This window comes from Lynx rufus, unplaced genomic scaffold, assembly GCF_022079265.1.
Source record: "Lynx rufus isolate CCGP_SWC_20201006 ecotype Redwood Valley unplaced genomic scaffold, mLynRuf1.p SCAF_4, whole genome shotgun sequence".
Classification (NCBI taxonomy): domain Eukaryota; kingdom Metazoa; phylum Chordata; class Mammalia; order Carnivora; family Felidae; genus Lynx; species Lynx rufus.
In genome coordinates this window covers 127,583,810-127,609,450 of record NW_025814856.1, presented here as the reverse complement: position 1 = coordinate 127,609,450, position 25,641 = coordinate 127,583,810, and the positions used below count along the sequence as shown (strand labels likewise).

Sequence of the window (25,641 nt, the reverse complement as noted above, 5' to 3'; positions counted from 1 at the left end):
TCAGGAGATTTTGAACAATGAGATAAATGACAGGGAAATATGGCCTTCTAGATGTGGAAGAGTCAGCCTAAAGAGGAACAGAATATACTGCCTAAAAATAAACCCAAACACATTCTTGTTTTTGATAAAAATAACATTCAGATCAGTGGTGCAACACTAGTTTATTCACTCAGTGGAACTAAAGACCAGCCATTTGGAAATAAAATTTAAGCTCAATGTTTATTTCTTATAGCAAAGTAAATCCCAAATGAATTAAAGTTTGAATCATTAAAAATGGAACCATAAAAGAAGAAAAATCTAAGCAATTTTATTTGTAATTTGTGACACAAAAGTTGCAAAGAGAAATATGAATACATGTGACTAATAAAAAACCTGCCATATACAAAGTTAAAAAAATGGTAAACTGGGAACATGTTTTTGTAATATGCCACACAAAGTTATTTTTCCATAATTCAAAGAGCTTATATAAAATTGAAAAGAAAAAAAGTCGAGAAAAGTCCACAAACAATTAGTTTACAGAAAAAGAAGATCAAAGAACCAAAATTGTAGGAGGAAATACTGATCCTTTTCTCATAATTAACAAAGTGAAAATTAAATGAGATTCCAACTATCTCTTATGTCTTTTGCCTCTACAAAACCCTTTGAAGGTCATTAGATAAGAAATTATCGCAGAAACAGAAAGGCTATAAATATCAGAGGCCACTAAATTAAATTGCTCCCTGAAGACTGAGAGGATTAAAACTCTAAGAGAACAGAGGAAGGCATTAGATGCTGTGCTTGGATGTACGGTCTACTGTTGAATCATTTCTCTGGGCATTTCACGGTATCTTGATAGAGATTCCATGCTACATTTTGGTGTAAGCCCATATTAGGAATCTTGGAGAATTTATCTACTTAGACTTGCTTAAAGACTAATCTGGCAGTCATTAAACTCATAGAGACCTTAAAAATCTTCAAAATATAGCAGAAATAATGCAAATTTAAATTACCCTTTCTGAGGGGTGCCTGGGTGGCTCAGTTGGTTGTGTCCCACTTTGGCTCAGGTCATGATCTCAAGCTCCTGAATTCTAGCTCCTCCACTGCTTCCCCCACCCCCCCAGGCCTTGCCCCTGTTGTCATTGGGCTCTGTGCTGACTGCTGGGAGCCTGGAGCCTGCTTCGGATTCTGTGTCTCCCTCTCTCTCTGCCCCTCCCCCACTTGTGTTTTCTCTCTCTCTCTCTCTCTCTCTCTCTCAAAAGTAAATAAACATTAATTTTTTTTAATTTCCTTTTCTGATAAGTAGAAGAAATGATCCTAAGAAAGATGCTTATATGGTATTCAAGATTTGAAAGTGTTCTTTGCCTACTTTAAAAAGTTTTTAAAAATAAGTATTTCTTTTTTCATCATATGCTTCTTTCTTCCCTAAGCTCAAGAAAAGTTAATGACAGAAAGAGGAAAGAAAGAAAGAAAGAAAGAAAGAAAGAAAGAAAGAAAGAAAGAAAGAAAGAAAAGGAAGGAGAGGGAAGGAAGGAAGGAAGGAAGGAAGGAAGGAAGGAAGGAAGGAAGGAAGAAACAAAAGAAAGGAAAGGAAGGAAGAAAAAGAAAGACTAGCGAATTCGAACAGTTCTGAAAGATATGTTAAATATTAAGGTTTTAATCAGTGGTCTCCCAATATCCACTCTTGACCCTCGTCTTCATCTAATTAGTCACCCACTTTAGAACTCAGTTCACAAGTCATTTCCTCTGAGAAGCTATTCCTGATGCCCTAACTTAAGCCAGACCCTCCAAACTTCTTGTCTTTCATCATACCTCCTCCTTTCAGAATGTATTACAGTTATAATCAAACAATTGTACATTACACTACATAATTGTAAAATTATTGTTTAACATCTGCTCTAAGATATAAACTCCATGAGAACAGATAACCTAGCTGTTTTATTCCCCAAACACATGCTGTTCCCTGCAATTTCCCCAAAGCCCAGCACAACTCACTGTACTCGTTAATCATTTAATAAGTATGTGTTGAATGAACACTATAGTGCACAGAACAATGCTCCCCCTCCAAAGAGGTCCACGTCGTAATCCCCAGAATCTGTGAATGTTACATTACATGGAAAAGGGGACTTTGCAAGTGTGATTAAGTTAAAGACCTGTAAATGAGGGAAAATTATCCTGGATTATCTGGATCAGCCTTATGTAATTAAAAGGGTCCTTCCTTATAAGAGAGAGGGAGGAGGGTCAGAATGTGAGAAGAAAATATGACAACAGAAGTAGAGTGATGAGGCCATCAGCTAAGGAGGGGGTGCAGCCATTAGACACTGCAGAGGCCACAGATTCCCCCTGGAAACTACAGACTGTTAGCCCAGCTGGCACCTGGTTTTAGCTTCCTCAGACTCATTCCAGACTTCTGACCTCCACGCTAGGAAATAGTAAATTTGTGTTGCTTTAAGCAAAGTAGAAAACTAACACAAATTAATTGTGAAACCTTGGGCAAGACTTATCTAGCAACCTGAATGCAAACAGAATAATAGTCAAACAACAACAACAACAATAATAATAATGATGGATTATGTTGCAAAACAATTGGCCTAAAACAACCCAATGACTGAACCACACTCACTATCTAACTAACCCAATGATTTGCTAGAAATCATGGGGTTAAAAAGTAGGACAATTTCCTGTAATAAGAACAGCCCATAGAGTCTAGTGCTGGAGAGCTTCCTCACATACACAGACGCTAGGGAAGAAACAGTCAAAATGAAACAAAAGTGTTGGTTGTGAAGCCTTGGACAATTCCAGCACTGGCTCTTTGACTTTTTATCTCTAAAGTGGGATGAGAACTGTTAATCCCTGCCTGGCTGAGTTGGTATAAAGTGTAGAGATGCAGCATAGACAATGCCTGGGCACAGATGTGGCAGCATTGAAGAAAGAACCTCTGTATGTGCGCATTGATGCTGCTGGAGGTGATGGTGGTAAAATCAATGAAAATAATGTCAGGGGGAAAAAATATTGGGATGGGAAGAGTGCCATTTAAAATAATGCTGTTTAAAAAGGTGTTGTCTTGGGGAAAGGATGTGGATAGTATGATTAAATATATTGATGGTACTAATAGGAAAGAAAAACATTTAGCTAATGGTAAAATGAGTATGAGGAAGAGATATTCAGTGATCAAAGGGAATGGATTTAAATACAGTGGCTTTCTTTTTTTTTACATTTTCCTTCCTCCCTTCCTCCCTCCCTCTCTTCCTTCCTTCTTCCCTTCCTCCCTTCCTTCCTTCCCTCCCTCTTGTCCCTGGAAGAAGAAAGTGGGATGAACTGACTTCATTCTTTCCACACATCTAGAAACCATAAATGCCCTTCAGAGCTGGGAATTGTCAGAACATGAAAATCAAATTGGGCTTTGGTGTGCCTTATCCTACATATTGGAAAATAGCCACTGTAGGATACAGCGGAATGTAGATACAATAATAGATGAGCAAATCCTACCCAAAAGCCAGATATGACACTATTTGATAAAACCTTACAAACAGAGGAGCTTCCTGCCTTTGTCTTTTTACTGAATTGAAGTCACCTCAAAGCACTTTTCCCCCCTTTCTCTTGGCTCTACTAGTCTGCCTTACTCGGCAGTTATTTATGTACTCACTGCCTCTAGTGGGTGGTCAAATCCTTGGAGAGAGCTTCTCTCAAATCTGGCTCCATTTGTGAATCAACTTATACAATTAAATTTAGAGGTGTGGAAAAACCTGTCCTAATGAACTTTTAGAAAAGATCCGAATAGATCAGTGATCTTCCCCCACCCTCAACACCTCCCCACCCCTGCATAATGCCTGCTCTTGGACAATAAAAAACACGCATCTAAAATCTTCGTTTCACTTCCCAGGGGCTTTCTCCTTTGTGGGAACCTGTCACTGCTGTCAAGAGTGTGAAGTGAACAAAAGGCACTTTCTGTAATTTTTAAATCTACTGCTGCTATAATTGATAGTAGAGAACACAATCACTAAAAATTATTCACGGTAGAAACTTGTGCCTGAAAATACTATTTCTCTTTACTTCCTTCACTCCTAAGTGTACCAGAATTTAATTCTTTAACATCACAAAACCTGAGAAGACCCAATTAATGAATGTGTCTTGTCCAATTCACCAATACTCCCAAAATGTCAAGAGAAATTATACTGAATTCGGGAGAATCCCCGGTACGCTATCTTGTTTACATTTTCCCCTACCGTAGACAATACAATGCTATGCTTTGGCTGAAACATTTAAATGTTTGGGAAATGCTTTTCTACATAGTACTTCTTACCACAAAGTGGCTGAAAGCCTTGAAAATACTAATGTGTGTTATGGCTCTCTCAGAGGAGTATTTAGTTCGCAGATTTCCCAAACTTTTTTAACTTAAAACAACTTTCTTGTCTAGCATACCTATTAACGTCCCCCAGAGGGGGATTAAAAGCATGGGTTTTGTGCCAAAAGGGTCTGAACTGAATCTGGATTGTGCCACTCATTGGCTCTGTGACTTTGAACTTTATCCACTCGAAGACTTAATTTACCTCATCTATAAAATAGGAATAATGATAATTATTACTTAACTCTTGCTACGTTGTATTCTAATTACATCTTATTTCTGATCGTCTCTCCCAGGTTATAACACCCTTGTTGAGAAGATTATGTCTCATTCACTATTACATCTCTAGTATGTAATATGTCACACAACATAGACAAACAATAAGTGTTTGTGGAATGAATGAATAGAATGAATGATTGCACAAAGTAATGACTGACTGAACGTCTGTTTCTTTCTCTTTCACTATCAGTCACATGCTGGCTGTTACGCTTGTACATGAGTTTCACCACAGGTGCGTAGGTCCCTGGTATACAGAATCAGTTCTCTCCCCTGACCATGTGATCCTTTGCGTTAAACCATCCACATTCCATGTGAATTTCCCTTGCCATTCCCTTAAGCCTCAATGAAACCTAAGAAGTCAAATTTCCTTGCCTGTGTTAACATTTTGGGCTTATTTCATTCTTAGAAAACAGCGTGGTAATGGTGGGAAAGGAGTTGGAGCCTAGAGACTTCAGTACCATTAGCTCTGCTTGCAGAACGACCATGGTTACAATATGTAACCTCTCTTCTCTGTTTTCTCATCTGTAAAAGGGAAAAATAATGCTTTCCTCTCAGGGTGGCTTTCAAGATCATGGAAACAATAGCATACATTTTTGGAGGCTAATGTTGTAATTACTGTAATTTTTCCAGCTATGTGTTGGTGGCATAACAACCCAAAATAAGTATGTCAATTGTTAACACTAATGCCATGCTTACTATATGCAAAGCACTATTCCAAGTACTATTTTGTTCAATAGTCACACACGCAAATGCTGTTATGATCCCCATTTTGCAGATGAGGAAAGTGAGGCTTGGAGTGCTTAAGTACCTTGCCCAAAGTCCCACAACTAGTAAATGGCAAAGCTAGCATTCACACCCACAAACACTCTAGAGTCCAAATGCATTTTAAATAGAAAATAACAACGGAGACCATGACCTACTAGATATTTAAATATCTTCCACTGAAGATCAGTAGTTACCAAGCCTCTCCTCTTGTGTGAAGACTTTGGGCTGGCTCTGGTTTGGAGGAACACTTAAATCATTCTAGACGAAAGTGTTCCGTGAACGACCATAGATTTGTGTTCCTATGTGCTCTGATGATGTTGCAGACGGTCAGCCTCTCTGTTCTTGTAGCCTACTATGACACCATGCCATATTGTCCTTGGAATTTTCCAAGTTCTTAAGTAAAGAAATCCAATATACATATCCATGGTTCTTCAGATTCTAAGCTCCCATGCTGAGGGCTTATATCTTGGGCCTCCTCGGTAACCCACTCATGAGGATGTTAAATAGACCCTGAAGGGAATTTGAAGTGGGAATAAGAGGGACACTATAACCAGAGGGAGAAAGTAATGAGAAACTGGAAAGAGTTAACCATAAAAATTTCAGGATCAAATGAGCACTCCGGAACCAAGCCCCTCATTGTTGATGGAGAATCTGCCCATGCCTCAGAAGATTGCTCTAGCTGAGTCATAAACACCAGTATGGCTTCCAACCAGCAAAGTTTTATAACCAGCTCACCATCTATTCCCAAGTTCTCTCTCCAACCCCCAATTACAGTTGCATCTGCATTCTGGAGTTTTAATTTTTCAGAGGACAGAAGAGTGGTCCTCATACTTTAGAAACGATGCCTTAAGCAGTACATTGCCAACAGTGAAAGGTTACCGGGGAGAGATAGCAATTATCTTCATTTGCACATTGCTAACAATTTGCCCATTTGCCTATCATAATGACAAGCAAAAAATGAGCTTTTCCAAATGTCTTTGAATCCTTACATCCATTTTCTTCTGGGGGAAAAAGATCAGGCCTGGTATCTAGAGTCTCTTTTCTGTGTTGGCATTTATGCACTTGAACTGTGGAAGAAAGTGGTGCTCTGGTTGAGCCAGTCTAGATGAACCTGCCCTCGGGCTCCCAGGGGCAACCCCAGAAGCATCGTCACTCACAGCACTAGGGGGTCAGGAGGCATTTGGTGAAGCACTTGCCACTTGGCTTTTTGTTTGTTTGTTTGGATTGCTTGTCTTTGTCCCTCACTACACATTGATCCCCTCAGAGAACTGAGCTGGATGAAACTCAGATTACGTCTCTGAAGGGGATCCAAGCGGCTTGTCCTATGAAGATTCTGCCAAGGCCATCTCTCTGGCCCCTTGCACTTGCAATGCTCATTCCTGGTCTGTCTCCTCACCAGACTGGCAGCTCTGGGAGAGCAGGAATGTCTCTTCACCACCAGATCTCCAGGGTCCTCACTGCATCTCTATGCTGGAAGCATGTTTTTGTTTTGTTTCAGTAAGAAACAGGGCAACATATATTGAGTTCTTCTTTACAAAGCATTTATTGCTGAATTTGTGCTCATTATTGAAAATTTAGAAAGCACAAGAAAGAACCAAAAGGAAAAAGTTGTCACTCACAAGTATGATGGCCAATTTCTTTGCAAGACTTTTTTTCTGTGCATGTAAAATCTAGTAGCCTGTTTTCCTGGGTTAACATAATATCATAACTATTTTCTTTCACTTTTTATTTCCATATGTGTTGAGCACCTAGCATGTAGCAAGGACTGTATTAGGCTTGAGCTGGGCTTGAGGTATTTCCAAGGCAGAGAAGCAGAGGGCATGTAATTAAGGCAGAGGGGCACCAACAGCATGTTTCAGTATTGCAGAGAATGACTTTTAGGCTAACGAGAGCAGCCAAGAAAGGGCACCACAACAGAAACTTGCACTTAGATCTAGTATCCGAGATGATCAGATCTCTGCCCGAGATGCTGACTTTCCAGAGAGTTTCCAGGATTTGTCAGAATTTCCAGAAAAAGCCAAAATTGCATTCATGCATCTATGTTTTTAAAGTGAGGATTTCAATGGTCTGTTTTGTCCCTGTTGTCAGCCGATCAGAGTGGACGCTGGGTGTGGTGATGGAGCCCAGTCTGCAGGTGCCAATAAGGCTGTACCACAACTCTGACCCTTTGTGAACTGGTCCTAAGGAAGTCTAGGGAGTCCTAGGGAGAGGCTGAACAACCAGACCTGTGGTGGAGACACTCAAGGGCTCAGGGGCACAATTGTTCACCAACCGACACGTTAGCGTTTCAATGTTTTAAGAAACATACATTGTACGAGAGTGTCCTGGTGACCAGACTGACCTGGAGAGCAGCCTCCTTTCTCAAGTAGCTAACATGCGCTCTTAGATGTCAGCGGTCCTGCTGCCTCTGACACAAGAGCCATGGTTTGCCATCCTTTGAACTTGAGCTGGAGGAGTGTGATTTGGGGCAGAAGCCAGGGAGAGAGTTTCAGAGCCAGCCCGGAGAGGCTGTGCTGTGGCTGGCTTTGCTACCTTCCTTCCTGAAGCACCTGCTGGAAAATCCATTCCAACCCAAGTTCACACTGAGCGTTCATTCCTCTGCCCACGTTCACCCAGCATGGCTGAGGTCTTCAGAATACTACAGAGCTCTGTAATGGAAGAAGGTGTCTCCCAGGAGGGAAGAATCCACAACAGAGTCAAGCAGGGACACAAGTCCTGAACATACATTAGCAACAATGGTCACATCTCCCAAGAGGCCTCTCCTGCTGGTAGCCACCTCCAAGGTCCCATTCCAGTACCTGTTTTTTCTTTTTCTTTTTAAATGGCTATTTATTTATTTTGAGAGGGGGTAGGGGCAGAGAGAGAGTGGGGGTGGGGAGAGAATCCAATTAGGCTTTGTGCTGTCAGCACAGAGCCCATGATGGGGCTTGAACTCACAAACTGTGAGATCGTGACCTGAGATGAAACCAAGTGTCAGATGCTCAACTGACTGAGCCACCCAGGTGCTCCTGGTACCTATTCTTTCTGCTTAAATGCAGGGACAATGTCCTCAGTTTCCTGCAGTAAGAACCATGACACTCTTCCCTAATCCAGCTTCCTTATTGATTAGGATAAGGGGAAATCTAGGGCTGAAAGACCAAAGTTTCCTAACCAACTTATCAATTATTGAGCTGGGGATTACTGGGGAAGGCTCTGGCCTAGGGCTTTACATGAATGATGTCCCATCATCCTCACAGCACCCTTATGAGGTAGGTGGATATCAATTCCCATGTTGCAGATGATAACAAGAGGGCTTTCTTACATGTGAAGGACCTCTGTGGATACCAGAGGGCTCAGAGTATAACTTGCTCAACTAATAAACAGCAGAGCCGGGGTTTGAACCCAGATGTGCAAACCATCACCCATGCTCAGGTCTCACAGAAAGCAGCATGTGGAAGACTGTGGCAGCGTCAGGACGTGTTGGGAGCATGAAAGCTCTGGGAAGCAGTGCTGGGAGCAAAGACCCCCCCCCACCCCTCACCCCCAGGGCTACTTATCCCCCAAACTGCCCACAAGTCTACAAAAATGGAGTTCTATAACAATTGTTACTGGTCACAGTTAGCAAACTCTTTATACTTGCAATGTAAACTAAGAAGATGCACTTGGATGCTCTAGAAATGGTGAAAAAACGGGGATGTTGAACAGGAAGAGGAGGTGAACAAGAGACGGGGGTGTTACCTTGCATTACGCAGGTTCACCGTTGGCCACCTCCTGCCGTGGCGCCTCCGGACCCAAGGATCGGTTACTTAGAGACATCAGTAGCTCAGCAGGCAGAGGTTCAGACTATGTCTCTCCAGACACTGGCGCTGCGATCATCAGCCAGTTTCTTAGCTTTTCTGCTTCTCAATTTCCTCATCTATAAAAAGGTCATCTCTCTCAGAGCTGTTGTGAAATTAAATAAGACCGTGTTTGCAAAGTACTTAGCACGGCATCTGGCACAGAGCAAATCCCTTAATAAAGATGGTTATTAGCATGAAATTGCCTTCTTGTGAATTATTTTATCACAAATGTATGGGATAATCTCTTCACTGCAAACTTATAGACTTTAAAGATCCTAACTTTGGAAAAGACATAGAAAGGAAAGATGAGACACAAGCCGTAATGTTGTCTAACTTTGTTTTTGTAGGAGCCATGGAAATTTACACTAGAGAAAGCGAGACAGATTGTCAAGAAGTCCCCAGCTCTGGTAAGCAACTGAGGAGAGTGCCTCTGTTCTCCTTGACGCATTGGTCTTCCCCCACCCCTGCTCGTGTGCCCCAAAGACCAGGGGCTACTCCAGATCCAAGCCCGCTCCCACCATTGTTGCAGTGAGGTTGAGGTAGGAAGGTGAGCCCCTCCCCCTTTTTCCGCAGTAGTGTTTCTCAATCTGGGCACTACGGACATTGGGGCTAGTTACGCCTTTGCTGTGGGCACCCTCCTGCACATCACAGCAGCATCCCTGCCCCCCACCCACTAGATGCCAGCAGCCATGACGCCCTTCCCCAGTCATGACAACCAAAACTGTCTCCTGCATTTGCCAAAAGTCCTCTGGGACTCACAGTTGAGGAGTGCTGCTCTCCAGTAGACCATTTTGGAGGAGGCTGTATCCTCCTGCCCCTCCACTTCCTAAATACTTGCCCTCGAGCTGAGCCTCGGTTTTCCTGTCAGCAAGATAGAGACAGCAGCAGCGTTCCTTTCTCAAAGCATAGGTGTGAGGACCAACAGAGCTGATGTGTGGCACGCCTGGAACTTATAAGCACTCAATCAATACCATGTTTAGTTTAAACTATTTATCATGGAGTCAAGTATGGGACTGAGGCCCTGAATGCAAATCAGCCCCAACGCGAAAAGGAAGCAGAAAAGAAAACCTTTAAAGAACCAGGTTTCCCTCGAGGCTGAACGTCCCGGCAATAAGGAAGCATTCATCAGAGATGAGAAGGCGCGGCCCGGCCCTCGTCCTTGGCTTCTGCCTCGTCACCTTGCTCGCCACTCACCCTGATGCGATACATCTCAGGTGGTATTGATTTGGCAACACAGAAATAAGGAGGAGGAAAAGCCCTTGCGGCTCGCCTTGCCAGATCTAGCAAATAAAAATAGGGGATGCTCAGTTAAATTTGAGTTTCAGATAAACAGTGAATAATTTTTAGTGTAAGTATGTTCAGTGCAATATTTTATCTGGCAACCCTGCTCATGGGGGGCAGATGGGTTTTGATGTAAGGCTGAGACGTGGTGAATGGCACTATTCGGGCATTTCTACATAATCAACTAATCAATCACAATGTCTGTGTTGCCAATCATTATTTAATTCAGTGAGTAATTAAAGGCTAACAGCAGCCAGTTTAGCTAATCTGCTTAAGCCATTGAACAAGAAATTGAAACACCACATGAAACCCTTGACCACCTTCAGAACTCTAAACAAAACTAGAGAACAATACGGTTCTTCTTTCCTTCTTCTCAACATGCCTCTAGAAACTTACTCTCCCAGCGTTGTTAACTTCACTAGCAAAAACTGCCTTGGCATTAGCTCAAAGGCTAATTAGGATTTTACGATTTTTCATTTCTGTCATCAGAGTTGCAAGCATAAATCCATGGACCAGGATTCCAGTAATTCCTTGTGAAAAGCCAAAAAAAAAAGTTTTGTTTTTTTTTTTCACCCAACAACAATACGAAACTCCTCAAAAACCTCTTCCAACGTATTTACCCTCTGGATTTAAGCGATCAAGGAAAAAGGAATCAGAAAATGCAAATAAGTGTCTCTGAATTACTGCTCAGATGATATTGGCTGCAATTAATTCCACTGTGATGGCTGACATACCTGCAGACCCAGCTAGGATGCAGAAAGCAGCACACAGTAGGTTGCATGTCATTTCAGCGCAGTCTGTTAGACTGGGGGGAGGTTAAGTATTGTTGAAGGGGATGTTCCAGAAAACATCTGCATCTCAGTGAGGCTGGCAGAAAACTGAGCATCTAAGGGCTTAGAGTACCTGAGTTATGGAATCAATTTATTTAATTCTCACAAAAATTCATACACAATCAATAATATTTTTGTTATCAACCCCATTTTACAGATGAGAGGAGTAAAGACCAGATATGTTAAGTAATTCACTCATTCCATATAGCTAGTAAGTGAGAAACCCATCATTTAAATCCATATCTAGCTACTTCTGAGTTCCTACCTTCTCCACTATGCCAGTAGCTCTCAACCAGACCTCCTCAGTACTAAATTTCAGGAAGCACCATTCACATCACAGGCTATGTAGATATTAAAACTGTGCAGTGCACGACCTGTGCAGCTGTACATGACATCCCTGATTGAAAACCTACCAACTTAATAGAATCATCCTCCCCAGTGCAATTAAACCCAAGCAAAATAATACATGGCAAGGGCTGCAAAGTACTTCACCATGCAGAAATCAACTTCAGTTTGGCTGTGTATGCAAGAATAGTTTTTCTCTCCCCTTTGGCATTCTGTTTACCCCAGTCACCACATTTTTTTATTCAACCCCTGTGTATTGTTCTGTACTCATTTAACACCCTGGTGTGTGGAAAAGCTCAAGATACAAGCAGAAACCAGTTTAAATAGATTGCTAAGTGAAGATGCTACATGACCCCTGTGCCCAGGGACAGCCCAGATTGAGACTTTCACTTAAATGGGATTATGTGCAGCCAGATGCAATACTTTAAAACCATTGCTGAATCAATCACAGCCTACATTTTGCCTCTGTCTAGCAAAGTTCAAATTGAAAGGAAGGGGCTGGCACACTACAAGGGAGGGTTGCAGAAGTAACATCCCTCTGTGTCTGTCTCATTCCTCTTTGCAAGTAAATTGGAAGAGGTTAGTCTTTCCCATATCGTGGACTGAAAGGACTGGGTTATTAAAACCTCTGTCTCAATGGGAGGAGTTCAGGGTGGGGTTGGGGGTGGGAGACGTCCCTGGGCAAGCCCCATGATCTATTGTCCATATCCTAGACTGAGTTTCTGCCCAATGAATGTCAAAGACAGCTGCAGCCTTCAGGTTGAATTCTGACAGTGAACAGCTGTGCAATTATAACATTTTATCCTATTTTACCTCTTGTGCAATAATTATAAGACTGTCCATATAATTTTTTTTGATGAATTGGTTACATCTGTGTTAAAATCTACCTTGTCATTAGGTTAATTAGACCAAGGCCTTCAGATTCAAGTAAATATTAAAAGATGTAGCTCGAACATTCAAATGCAACCTTTGAACTCTGAATGTGTCTATATTTCCAAACTGCCACCGATGTTTCAGTATAATTTTATGCTGGCTTTTGTCTGACAGTCTGTCTACAGCCGGGTCTCTGGACTCAACCTTCTAAACACCCCTCCTTTTCACAACCACCCCCTCCTTTCATCTTTACAACCATGGTTCCCAACCAGTGGCAACTTTGTCCTCCCCACCCCTCCCCTGAGAACATCTGGCAACATCTGGGGACATTTGGGGGCTGCTTGCATCTAGTGGCTAGACCCCAGATATACTGCTAAACATCCCACAAGGCACAGGACTGCCCCACAACAAAGAATTGCTCAGCCCAAAATAGCAGAAGTGTTGAGATTAGAAACCCCAGGATCAGGCCTCAGGGTGTTTATCTGCCAACAGGTCCATCTGCCCCAGCTCACCTCCTCCAGGACACCCTCTCACCCCCAGAGTTATCTTTCCAAAATACAAATGTGATCTCTCTGCTTAATGTCTTCAGGAATTCCCCACAGGATAACACACAGTGCAGCAGCCTAGACTTATCCTAATGTCTCCTTCCTCCATGGTTCACCATGTCCTCGTGGCTCCCTACATGCCAGCCAGGGTGAAACATTCGGCCGCCCCCCGAGGTGCCACACCCAGCATGATGATACTCCCATGGCATTGCGTGGGGGGCTCCCTGTGCCAGCAGCCACGCTTCTCCTGCTTCGGTGATGGCTCCAGTAACCTGGGACCATGGTGAAATGTGGACTCTGCTGTGGGGCCTGAGACTCTGCATTTCCCAAAGTTCCCGGACAAGGTCAATGCTCCTGGTTGGTGATCACATTTGCATCAGCCAGGAGCTAGAGCAGTGGTTCGCAAACTTAAGCGAGCACCAGAATGACCTTGTGCAAGCTATGCAAACACTGGTGCCAGGGAACCACCCCAGGCTTTCCAATTCAGTAGATCAGGGTGGGGCTCACACATTGCACCTGTGGCAAGACTGTGGACCAGACTTGGGGTCACAAAGCCTAGAACATCTACCTTCCTACTTGACTTCTGGCTCATCTCCTGCCTCCTCCTCTGGGTTCCTAGATAGCCGCGTTAATGCCTAGACCCCTGCAAACCTCACAAAGCATGCTAAGAGCTGAGATACTCACCCCTCCACCCCACTAGACGGTGACTGCCGTGAGGACAAGGACAGCCTCTTCTGTCTCCGTGTCGTGCATATGGATGGAGGCACCAATCAGGATTGTTTCTCTCATCCTAGAAAGTTAGGCAAACTTCACAAAGATACTTAAAAACTTCATTTATAATGTGAAAAGGAGGTTGCCTTGTTCTCCTCTGCCAGGGTTAATATATCACCAACACCATTGATACAACTCATAGCCACCTGAAGGACTCTGTAGGCTGGCAAAATCAACGATCTCTCCTCCTTCACTGATAAACGTTACTTTCTAACTTTTCTACCGTGTTGTCTTTTTCTTTCATCTGAGGAAAACATCACGGAAACCACAATCACTGTAAGAGTACCACCCAGTGAAAAGCCAGGGCTTTTAATTTGTCCCACAGCTAGAGAGTTCTGGAAACTGCTGTCTGAAATCCCTTGCTCAGGAAGCTTGAGGAATTTCATCTGCACACCTCACCTGCCCCCACTTCCTGCCCACCACCCCCGCCCCAAGGAAAGGGGACTTCCTTCTTCCTTCTCCCCAAGCCACGTCTCCCCATTAGTCTTTATTTTCTCTCCTAATAGGCTGGGCTTATTCTATTAGAAAATGTCCTTTGTTTCAAACCCTTTCCCAAAGCCCTTGAGTACAAGGAGGGAGAGGAATGTTGTTGCCCAAGTGGGATGGACCACGAGGGGCCAGATCCTCTAGGGAAGAGGTGGAGGATACGTGAAGGTAGGAGTGGCTGGCTGTGTGAGGAAGGGGGAGCCTTCAGGCTGAGCCCCCAGCAAGAACAAAGGCACAGAGACGGGGTGAATATGGAGTGTGGGCACAGAAACAAGAAGCAAATTAAGTTAAATACAATGGCCCAGTTTCTGAAGGAAAGAGGGTCCAGAAATCCAGACTATAGGGCCGGCGGGAGAAGAAAGGCCTTTACAAGTTGTGGGGCCATTCCTTGAACTAAGCAACTTTTTTGTCATCTTTTTTTTTCTCTCCAGAAATATTCCAGAAGCAGTGCTGATATTTGTTCCCTCCCGTTTTTGGCCAAGATCTGTCAGAAGATTAAATTGTATGTATACTATTTCTATCTCCCCAAGTATTGGCACGAGATGGCATCTTTGGTTGTCTCTGTTTTCCAGTGACTGAAATGATCGCCAGATGTTAAAAGCGTCTTCCTGAAGGGGAAAGTGTTTGTTGCTCATGACTTGTACAGAGACTAAAGGACAAATGAGCTCTGAACAAATCATTTCGGAAATACACTGCATAGTAGTTACCTTTGGACCTTAAGGCCTGACTTCTATCCTGGGCTGGGACCCGTGAAACTTCTGGGCAGCCTGGTGCACACCCGTGCTGCATGTGGGGACAGCCCCTCCTTGCTGTGTAAGACACAGTCAAGGCTGGCAACTCGTCATGGAAGGGACTCAACATCTTTAGTGCAAGGCACTCATGAGGCTAGAAAGGGACCGTTTTATCACAGGGTGCAACCTATTACCTAAAGACTCTGACTCAGATGTGTCTGAACAGGGTTGCAAATACAAAGACACTGTCCCTGGGGCATCTAGGTAGCTCAGTAGGTTGAACATCCGACTTCGCCTCAGGTCATGATTTCACGGTCTGTGGGTTCAAGCCCCACGTCGGGCTCACTGCTGTCAGCACAGAGCCCGCTTCACGTCTTCTGTCCCCTCTCCCTCTGCTCTTCCCCCGCTTACGCTCTCTCTCTCTCAAAATTAAACATTTAAACAACAACAACAACAAAAACACTGTCCCGAATTCCCACGACCTCCTGTCTCCGTTTAAAATCCCATACCCCAGCTCTACTCTGAGTCTGAGGTTGTGCTGGGTGTCATAGGAATCACTGTCCAGATGGAACGGTGTGCTAAGAGGGTCACGTAGTGCACGGACGTTGCTGTAGGCGCTGGACATGGAGCCTGCAAACATTTCAGTATCCAGTCCTCGCAATTCCACGAAGTAGAGATTGTTATTATTCCATTTCACAGTGAAGGACACTGAGTCTTAAAGAGATAGCTTCTCTCGGCAGCCAGGTGTATCTGGTCCTGCCTGGCTCTCCTTGCGAGGGCTTGGAGATGAATTGGGCTGCACGTCTGGACTGAGAGGCTACAGTAGTTTCTTAGGGTAGCTGTAATAATATACCTACAAAACTGGATGGCTCAGAACAACAGAAATGTATCCTCTCTCAGTTCTCGAGGCTGGAAGTCTGAAAGCAAGGTGCTGGCGGGACTACTCTGAGACTCTGCTCCCTCTGAGATTGCTTCCGAGATACTGGGTCAGATCCTTCCTTGCCTCTTAGCTTCTTCTTTTGGTAACTTTTTAACTGTTTATTCTTGAGAGAGAGACAGAGTGTGAGTGGGGGAGGAGCAGAGAGAGAAGAAGACACAGAATCTGAAGCAGGCTGAGCTGTCAGCACAGAGACCATCATGGGGCTCAAACTTACGAAATGGTGAGATCATGACCTGAGCCAAAGTCGGATGCTTAATGGACTGAACCCTCCAGGTGCCCCAGTTTGCCTCTTAGCTTCCGGTGGAGCCGGCAAATCCTTGGTGTTCCTTCGCTTGCAGGTGCAACACTCAATCTCTGCCTCCAGCCTACATGGCCATCTCCCCTGTTTGTCCACCTTTTCCTTTTATAAGAACAGCAGTCATATTGGATCAGGGTCCAGCCTAATGGTGTCATCTTAACTCGTAATAGCTACAAAGACCCTATTTCCAAACAAAGGTCACATTCACAGGGACCCAGGGTTAGAATTTCAACATGACTCTTTGTGAACATTCAACCTGTAATAAGAGGCACTTTTCCTACATTTCTCCATCCTTCATCTCATGAGTTTCATGGCAGCTACATCCACTAAACGTCTTCCCTCTGCTGTGAAAGTTCCCCAGGAGAGGACAAAACTATCTTCTGACCTATATTCAAAGCTTCTTGGAGATCCAAGAGTTGAAAAACTTTTCCTGGTTCATCTGCCCACATGAGCTCCTGCAAGCCAGCTGTGCAAAGTGCTGGCCTGGGTCCCAGAAACAGTATCAACATGACTTTTCATGAATAGGGGTGGACACAGCACCAGGACGTGGGCAGTGGAGGGGAAATAGAAGACATGAAAGAAAATGCTGGAAGGCTGAGATGCAGCCAGCTCCCCAGGTCCCCAGTCATTTCATCATGCCTAGCTCTTGCTGAATTGAGACACCTGTCCCCTTCTTGCTGAAGGCATCATTGCATTTTCTATGTCAAACGTGGGCCAGCAGGACCCAAAGTGACAACTCTTCAATTGAACCACCTTTGAAAAATTGAATTCAAGAGCATCTGTGGCCAGGGATTTTCCTGGCCCAATTTAAAAGGGAAATTTTTCTTTTATGAAAAAGCAAAAGCAGGGTGCATTTTCTTTCTAAAAATCATTGTGCTTTGAATATAATTTGCACCAGAACACAATTTATTCAGTGCTTTATGGTTTACAAAGCACATTTAAATGCAGCCTCATTTATTCTTCAAAACAACCTGTGGCTCAGTAATAACAATAACTGAAAGTTGGATAACTGGACAGTAAGGTCTGTGCACCAGGAACTCTTGTCAATGCAACTTTACAAGGCAGATGGTATTATTGTCCCCTATCTAAAGAGGTAAAGTCTTTTTCCCAAGGTCATGGAGCTAGTAATAAATAAATCTGACCTTTGAATCGGCAGCCTGATTGCAAAGGCCATTCTCAGAGCCACCCAATTGTCTGTCCCTTGACTCTTAGCCCTACTTTTAGATGAGCAAGTAGGTTCTAGCACACTGAGTGTCTGACCCACTAAGCACAGTGAGCAGGTGGTAGAGACAAGACCTATGTGTCTTCTACTAGATAATCCTTTGATAGAATCCCTTCCTGTAGGAATGCCTTCCTGTTCTGTGCCTCTCCCGCCCGCATCCTGTTTGGTCTAATGCCTGCCAAATACAGTGAGGTATCTCCACCGTGGGAAGTTCTCCAGCTCTGCTACTAGACGTTAGGCTCACCCTTAGTACCCTGAACTCACTGGTGCCTGCTCCTGCATCAAGCTCTGGTACTGCAGCTTCCCATCAGATTCCCACATACCCACAGCTCCTGGAGATCAGGGACACCATTCTCAGCAAAACTTTTATCCTTGTACTTACCACAGTGCTTTGCAATTAGTAGGGCATAAGTCAAGAAAAGACACTATTTTATTGTGTAAGATACCAGACTACTACCTACCATGGGGACAATCAAGTTTTTTGTTGTTTTCGTTTTGTTTTGTTCTGGTCAGCATTGACAGTGCCTACATACTATTTTTTATTGTAACAATGGCAAGTCAAGAGAGTCCCCTCTTAATAATCTCTTCTTTGTATTTAATTTCCATATGCATTAACCCGCCTATGGATCATTTCACGTAAACATGGACAGACTATCCTATCCTATGTTAATTCCCTGTAGTTCATCATTATTTTCCTTGCCTTTTTTAGTTGTTCCTTCTTCCCCATGACCTACTCCTTCCAACCATGTCAGTCCCCATCCCCACGACCAAGGTGAGCCATGGTGTATTCTTTCCTGGTTTTCTCTGCTCTCATTTCATCTTGCAGGGATGCGTGTAATGCAGCCACATGCATATGAAACAGACCCATTCCCAGCCCTGGAGTGCTGCCTGGGACTCAGTTGTGAGGCAGCTACATGTGGAAACTTTTTTTCTCCCTAGTTTGCTTTTGTTGTAATGCCCCAGTTTCATGAAATGCTTTTAGGGAGTTTGAACTTGAATAGCTACTCTATTATGTAATGAATAATATTCACCTGCAATTACAGTTGCTCACTGGATCAAGCCTGCTAGCTCAACAAATGGCAGTAATGAGCAATGGCTCTATTGGAAATATATTTTACATTCGTCCCCGAGTGGGTGATTAGCTGCTCCAGCCAACAAGACCATTGGGTAGAATATTGTGTCCCTGGAAATCTGAAAACCTGAAGAGGGTCCATGGATTGGATTTGAGATGGCTCCAGAAACTAAAATGTCATAAGAGCAGATGCCTGACTCCTGTTTGCCCAGCCCTAGAAACTATCCTTGGAATAACTGTTACCACTGCACAAAATAACAAAAAGAGCTCATGTTTTGTGAGTGTTTACCACATCCTTGGCATGGATCTTCACGCTTCACACGGACCACTCACTTGGTCTTTACCACAGCTCTAGGAAGCAGACACGGATCCTGGCCCCATTTTACAAATGAGGAAACACAGGTACAAAAGATGAAATGATCTGTCTAAGGTTATATAGCAAGTAGAGAGCAGACCTGGGATTCAAACCCAGAGAGTCTAATTTCAGAACCCAGAACTATGTTAAGAGGCTTCCTATGACTTTTCTTCTAGAACTCTGCTATGTTGTACTACGTCTCTGCTAGAACATTCTTCACCCAATTACATGCTTTGAAAATGCTTTCTCATCCTTTAAATCTCAACTTAAGATCCCTTCCTCCCTTGTATAGTATTAGAAGTGTTTTCCCTTTTGGTGCACAACACTTTATAGCATTTTCTCCATCATACTGTAGTTATCTATTGATGCATTGTTTACTCCTACCCATCATTAAGCTCTTCTGGAAATATATTCTCCCCTAATATCTGGTATCATGTCTGGTGCACAGCAGAGATTCCAAAAATGCCTGTGGGATGAATGAATGAATGAATGAATATGGAATGAATGAATGAATGAGTGTTCCAGCATACAACTAGACACCTGTAAGGATATATGAAGTATCAAATTTAGATACAGTTTTGCACAGGTAATGTTAGTGAGCGTCAAACAATGTCATATCTAAAACCTTGGAGCCAGATGTGATCGGAAATTCAGAATTTTCCGGATTTTAAGAAAAGTGACATATGGTGCATATACCTTACGTCACCTAACACTCTCAGTACCTTCTGAGAAAACACATTTGTATGTCAGCAGGGAAATGTATAAATATTCACACTAAGTAGGGTAAAGCCTATGAATTGCCTTCTATCAGTTCAGATCAAGTTTTCCACCAATGAATTTTCTGCAAAGTTAAAAAAAAAAAGCTGTTTTCATAGCTGTTTGGATTGGAGACTATGAATAAGAGATTGTGGAGTTTATATAAATTGCAGTTTATGCTACTTTGAATGACCAATCAACCCCCTTCTGTCTAGAATGTATGGTTTTGAGGAGCACCTGGGTGACTCAGTCAGTTAAACGTCTGACTTCAGCTCAAGTCACATGGTCCCTGAGTTCAAGCCCCGTGTCAGGCTCTGTGCTGACAGATCAGAGCCTGGAGCCTGCTTCGGATTCTGTGTCTCCCTCTCTCTCTGCCCCTCCCCTACTCGGACTCTGTCTCTTTCTCTCAAAAATAAAATAAAAACATCAAAAAAAATTAGAAAGTATGGTTTTGGTTAGTTACTTTGAGCCTTTAAAATAAGCAGATGAAGTTTAATTTAATGAATTCGCTTTCTAATTCTAGAGGCAACTCGTTGTTTCTTCAAACTCTCATCCTCAGGATTGCAAGGGAGCCTGACTAACTGTGACCTTTCACCTAACACCTTTCCCAGACTGAAAATATGACTGTTTTGGGTCTATACCCTGTGTGTGTGTGTGTGTGTGTGTGTGTGTGTGTTTCCTTCTTTTCTCAACTAAAGACTATGATAGCTGTCCAAGAGGTACATGGGGGAAATATGTACATGGGGAAAAAGTACCTAGAGAGGCCTACCACCTAGACTTCTGGTGGGACCACCATCCCAGAGTTAATAAGACAGGCTCTGTGATACCAATTAGTCTCCGTGCTGGCTCTTGCTGAATCCATTTGCCTTGAGGCTCTCACAACTGCTGATTCAAAAGACCATTTAACAAATCCTGTAAAGGATCATGTTGCTGTCTACATTCTAGGCTCTAAAAATAGCCTCAGCCTGCCATATGATGGCACTACCCTGCTACCCCATAAGAGAGGGAAAGCAGTGTTTGCCCTGCAGAAGCTGGGACAAGTTTGGTAGGGAAGACGCAGGGGGAGAGCCTCACTTGGGGGAGGCGTCTGTGGCTTTAGCATGAATTTGCTTGGTCATCAATCACATCAGAGTCTTTGGTTTTCCGGGCTCATGAATGGGAGTGAACGTTGCCAGCTAAAGCGCCTCAAGATTCTTAGAGTTAGTGGTTTAAAAGAGTAGAATTTTAAGAAAAGACTTCCATCACAGAATGTGTAAAATGGCACAAATTCAATCTGTAGCGCTGAGCTCATTGGACCAAAAATGCAGTCTCCTTTTCTGGGCATCTCAACCTCAATATCCCGTGTTCTCCAAAATGTTGATTCAATTGTTTCGTTTCTCCATATGGGCCAAATTAATATCAGAGAGAAAATAGTTCTAATTAGGTAGAGAACAGAGATTGGCAAACTTTGGCGGGCACTCTTCCATATCATGGAGGCACTTAATTTTATTTTTAGAATGGACTTCTATCACACATACTCAACATAGCCATATCTGAAATGTCTCTGTTTGTTTTCACAAACATGGTTTCTTTTTTTTCTTAGCTCACCAGCTGTTTTGTTTTCTTTTTTCTAGAGCTATAAAAAATTCTGTGCCATTCAAAGATGTAGATTCAGACAAATACAGTGTTTTTCCAGTAAGTATTGTTGAGTAACCAGATGTTCATTAAATATTGTACTGCTTTCTACAAATATCTTTCCTTTAATAAGACAAGACTGAATTCAATTTGAATGTATTATTTGATAATGCACTATTTTATGATTTTTATGCACTTTTTTGTCATCTTAATAATACATGAACCGGGGCGCCTGGGTGGCGCAGTCGGTTAAGCGTCCGTCTTCAGCCAGGTCACGATCTCGCGGTCCGGGAGTTCGAGCCCCGCGTCGGGCTCTGGGCTGATGGCTCAGAGCCTGGAGCCTGTTTCCGGTTCTGTGTCTCCCTCTCTCTCTGCCCCTCCCCCGTTCATGCTCTGTCTCTCTCTGTCCCAAAAATAAATAAACGTTGAAAAAAAAAATTTAATACATGAACCATCAGAGTGGGTCTTAGGCTGAGACTGTTTTTTGTCTCCTGAAGCCATTCCCAGCTGGGTGTTTCAGTTATTTTGAAAGGTGTTGAGAATTATTTGGGAAATTCTTAAGCCTACTTTTCGAGCGTGCGTGTGTGTGTTTATGAGTGTGTACATGTTTGACTTAGAGCACATTGGATATCAGGATGTTCGCTGTGAAAGCAAACCAGCAAGTAACAGATGTAACTCCCCAAAGTTGGTGGGATTCTCAGATATGCTACCTGGGAATGGGGGAAACAAAAACATTGTTTGACATTATCATGACTCTTGATTCTTTCAAATCAAGGATCAAGGCAGGTCAATCACATAATAAATCCACATAATTAGCCAGTTTTGCTAGAGATTTTGAAATTGTCCAGTAAAACAATTCATCATTTGACCAAATAAAAAAAAATTGCTTTGGAGGCTAAGAAGAGTGGTGATTAATAAAGTTCAGAGAGTTGGACGTTCCTGCTGTTTGTGGAAGTGGACACACACACACGAACACATGCATGTTCATATACACACATGTGTGTACAGCATGCATCCACATAACCGCACCTGTGAGTACACACATGCCCACATACATACACATTCACACACTTACACTCCCATGCACTCATGTATGGCACACACCCAACAGCACATCCACACCCACTCACACACACACTACCTGGTATCAGCCCTGGTCACCTCACACAGCATGTCTTAGCATACTAATCTTCATTTTCTTAGTAATCTCTAGTGTTCCTAGACTGCGTGCAAATTAAAAATTGCACATGTCAGTACCCCTCAGACAGCTCTGACTGTCCTTCCTCATGGATAATAACAGTGGAAATGACCCTTCCTGTGTGTGCTCTTCAATTTCAGACGCTGAGGGGCTATCACTGGCGAGGGAGGGATTGCAATGACAGCAACAAGATGGCATACCCGGGCAGAAGGTACGTCTCCGCTGGTCACTGATTTGGAAAATTACCTTCTATAAAGGAGGCCTGAGGCGTAATCCCATCCCCAGCCTAGGGGATTTGTATTTACAGAGACAAGGGACCTCCCTGTCCCTACTGAAGTAAAGCTCGGTGAGAAAAGAACAGCATTCGTTCATCATCTGTCCGGGAAATGCTCATCGGGCACCTGCTAATTGTCAACACTCTGCCTCATGTTGGGCAGTAAACAAAATGGCAGAAGGGCCTCCTCTCACGGAGCTTACCGTCTAGTGGGAGAGAGAAGCAAGGCAGCAGGCTATGGTGGACATGTGTCTGGCCTTCTGCACAACTTCTGCATGCAGGACTGAGCCCAGAAACAGCAGCCTCTCCCCCTAGGAGTGAGGACAGAGGTCCTGTGAATGGAGCACATGTCACATTTTAGTCCCAGGTTGATGTTCAAAAACTGGATATGCCAAAAAAAAGGGGGGGCAGGGATACGCCAATCTTCATTTTAGCTGTGATTACAGAGCCAAAGCATTCAATTTACCAGATGTGTGGGATTTTAGAGGCATCACTGTAATGGCTTCGCCTATGTAAATAAGGCGGACGGCAGATTCATTCACTCTGCCCATCAGCACTGTTCCACAACAACACGGTCCATGAATATAGGCCGTTGTTAAAAGGCTGGATTTGGTCCAGGGTGCCCAGAAAATATCCAAAATCAAGATCATGGCAACAAGGCCAAGTGGAGGCTTCTGTGTGCCACTGACAATAATGTGTGTTACTCCTCTTTGAAGAACCTGTTGTCTATCGGTGACACTTCATTGAGCACTCATTCACTCACTCATTCATTCATTCATTCATTCATTCATTCAGCTAACATCTGCAGAGCAATAAGTATATGCTGAAAACCAATGTTGATGTTTTCCTCTTAGGCCAGATAACTGGGATGTACATGAGGATTCAAACTGTAATGGCATTTGGGTAAGCAACTAAATTCAAATTTAACCCTGTTCTCTTGCTTTCTGCCCTCCTTAAAAACCTATTGGCTTTAGTCAGACCTAAAGAAGGAGGTGACAGACAAAAGCAAATCTTTTTCTGCAACTTGAAAGAGGAGGATAGACTCCAATCGCACATGATGTCAGTGATGGGATGAGAGTTGAGGGTCTCTCAGTCAAAGCCCCGTTAAGCTTGTCTAAGGTCACCCACCGCTAACCCCTTTATTCTGTGTCCAGTCATAGGACATTAAATAAAGAACGCTGTTACCAAATGGCGACCCAGCTATTGGAGCAAACCTCTTGCTGCCACCACGCCATCCAGCCATTTCTTTTCTGTCTCATGAAGCTAGCCAGGCAGGGTGGAAACTTCCCTGTAGTTACCCCACTACCCACCTCTTGAGGCACCTAATGCTGGTGCCCCAGTTCTCTATGAATATCAGATTTTCAGCTTTCAGGCAGAAAGAGGGAAGAAAGGAGGAAGGCCAAGCACTTACCTGAAAACAACAATGGCAGCAGCCCCACGTTTTGTGAGGTCTTGAGCTAATATAGGATTTGAGAGTCCTCATGAAGGAAAAGAATACCAAAATACAAAATCAAGTATGAAAATACATAATTAATTAGAACAATAGAAGAAATCCCAACCAAGTACTGGAGTCGTGGAAATTCAGGTCCCTTGGAAATGGTAGGATGTGCAGCAGCATCCCGGCCTCTACCCACTAGATGCCAGTCACTCCCCCTCCCCCTGTTGTGACATGTCTCTAGACATTGCCAAATGTCCATGGGGGGTGGGAGTGGGGAGGGATCCAGCCCTGGCGAGAGTCGCTGCTCTGGAAGCATCAGTCCTTAGGAAGTGGAGATGTCAGGACACTTAGAGGTCCAGCTCAGAGACTGCAGAATACTCACTGACCTGTGGCCCCATCACCCGGTGGGTCCACAGCGCCCCCTCGCGGTCACACTGCAGCACTCCAGACGCTGCCCTGAATCTGCTAGTCCGGCTTCTGGATCCCTCCTCATTCCTGCCCCAGCTCCTTAAAGCCCACCTCATTTACACAGTGTTGCTACGTTGAATTAAGGGCTCAAAAGACATTAATGGGTTTTATCCACCGATTTGCCTTTGTACTTTTTAAAGCCATTAGGGAAGGCCTCAGTGTATGCGTCTCATAAATCTTAAAACAAAGAGCTAATCTCATCATTTCTCTTTTAAAGGGTGTTGATCCAAAAGATGGAATTCCATATGAGAAGAAGTTCTGTGAAGGTATGAACTGTAAATTCGTGTGATTATTACAACAGGACACTTTTCTAGACCGAGTCAGATTGAAGGGAGCAGACCACCCAAAGTGAGGAAATGCCTGATGCTACAATTTAAAGTTGACCATTTGACCTTTATTTTCATGAAAAAATCAGAAAAAGACATGAACAAGATTGCAGAAAATGGAGACAGGAGAAAATGGATCTAGAAAAAGCAAAACTGAATTTGTTTAACTGACTCCTTTATGTGGGGATTGGAAACCATAACGATCAGGCCAGAAAGGGCTGTAGGATAGAGTACAAGGTAACTGAAATCTAGCACTTCTGCAAATAAGAAAACAAATAGAGGTGATCATTTCTCATATTCTTCATGTCCTTCTCAATAGACTACAAGGTCAGACATCCAGGCTTATACTGACTGAGTCCCTGTGTCAACTGAGCTAAAGATTCGTATCTGGGTGACTTGAGGGAGACCTCCAAGTTACAGCCATTGAGAGTTCCCAAAAATAGCTGAGCAAAAGCTCTGCATTCTAAAGCCCAAATTCCCCAGACATCTGAGCTACCAGTACTGTTAGGAGAAACCTATAATCACCGACGCACTACTGAAAATATGCTTCTGGTGATACCTAAAGTATCTCAAACAATACCCTCTGGTAGCACCACTTTTTATGTTTATGCAATGCTTTTCCGTAAAACTTAAAA

General features: G+C 43.4%; 1 protein-coding gene across 3 annotated transcripts in view; it reads left to right on the top strand.

Moving 5' to 3' along the window:
- AOAH (acyloxyacyl hydrolase) overlaps positions 1 to 25,641 on the top strand; it is a 167,431-nt gene that overhangs the window by 49,157 nt on the left and 92,633 nt on the right. For all 3 annotated transcript variants that reach the window (XM_047094876.1, XM_047094877.1, XM_047094875.1), the window contains exons 6-11: positions 9,531 to 9,590; positions 14,746 to 14,816; positions 21,302 to 21,362; positions 22,641 to 22,711; positions 23,629 to 23,677; positions 24,898 to 24,946. In XM_047094876.1, coding sequence (XP_046950832.1) covers positions 9,531 to 9,590; positions 14,746 to 14,816; positions 21,302 to 21,362; positions 22,641 to 22,711; positions 23,629 to 23,677; positions 24,898 to 24,946 — 361 coding nt within the window. The remainder of the gene's footprint in view (positions 1 to 9,530; positions 9,591 to 14,745; positions 14,817 to 21,301; positions 21,363 to 22,640; positions 22,712 to 23,628; positions 23,678 to 24,897; positions 24,947 to 25,641) is intronic.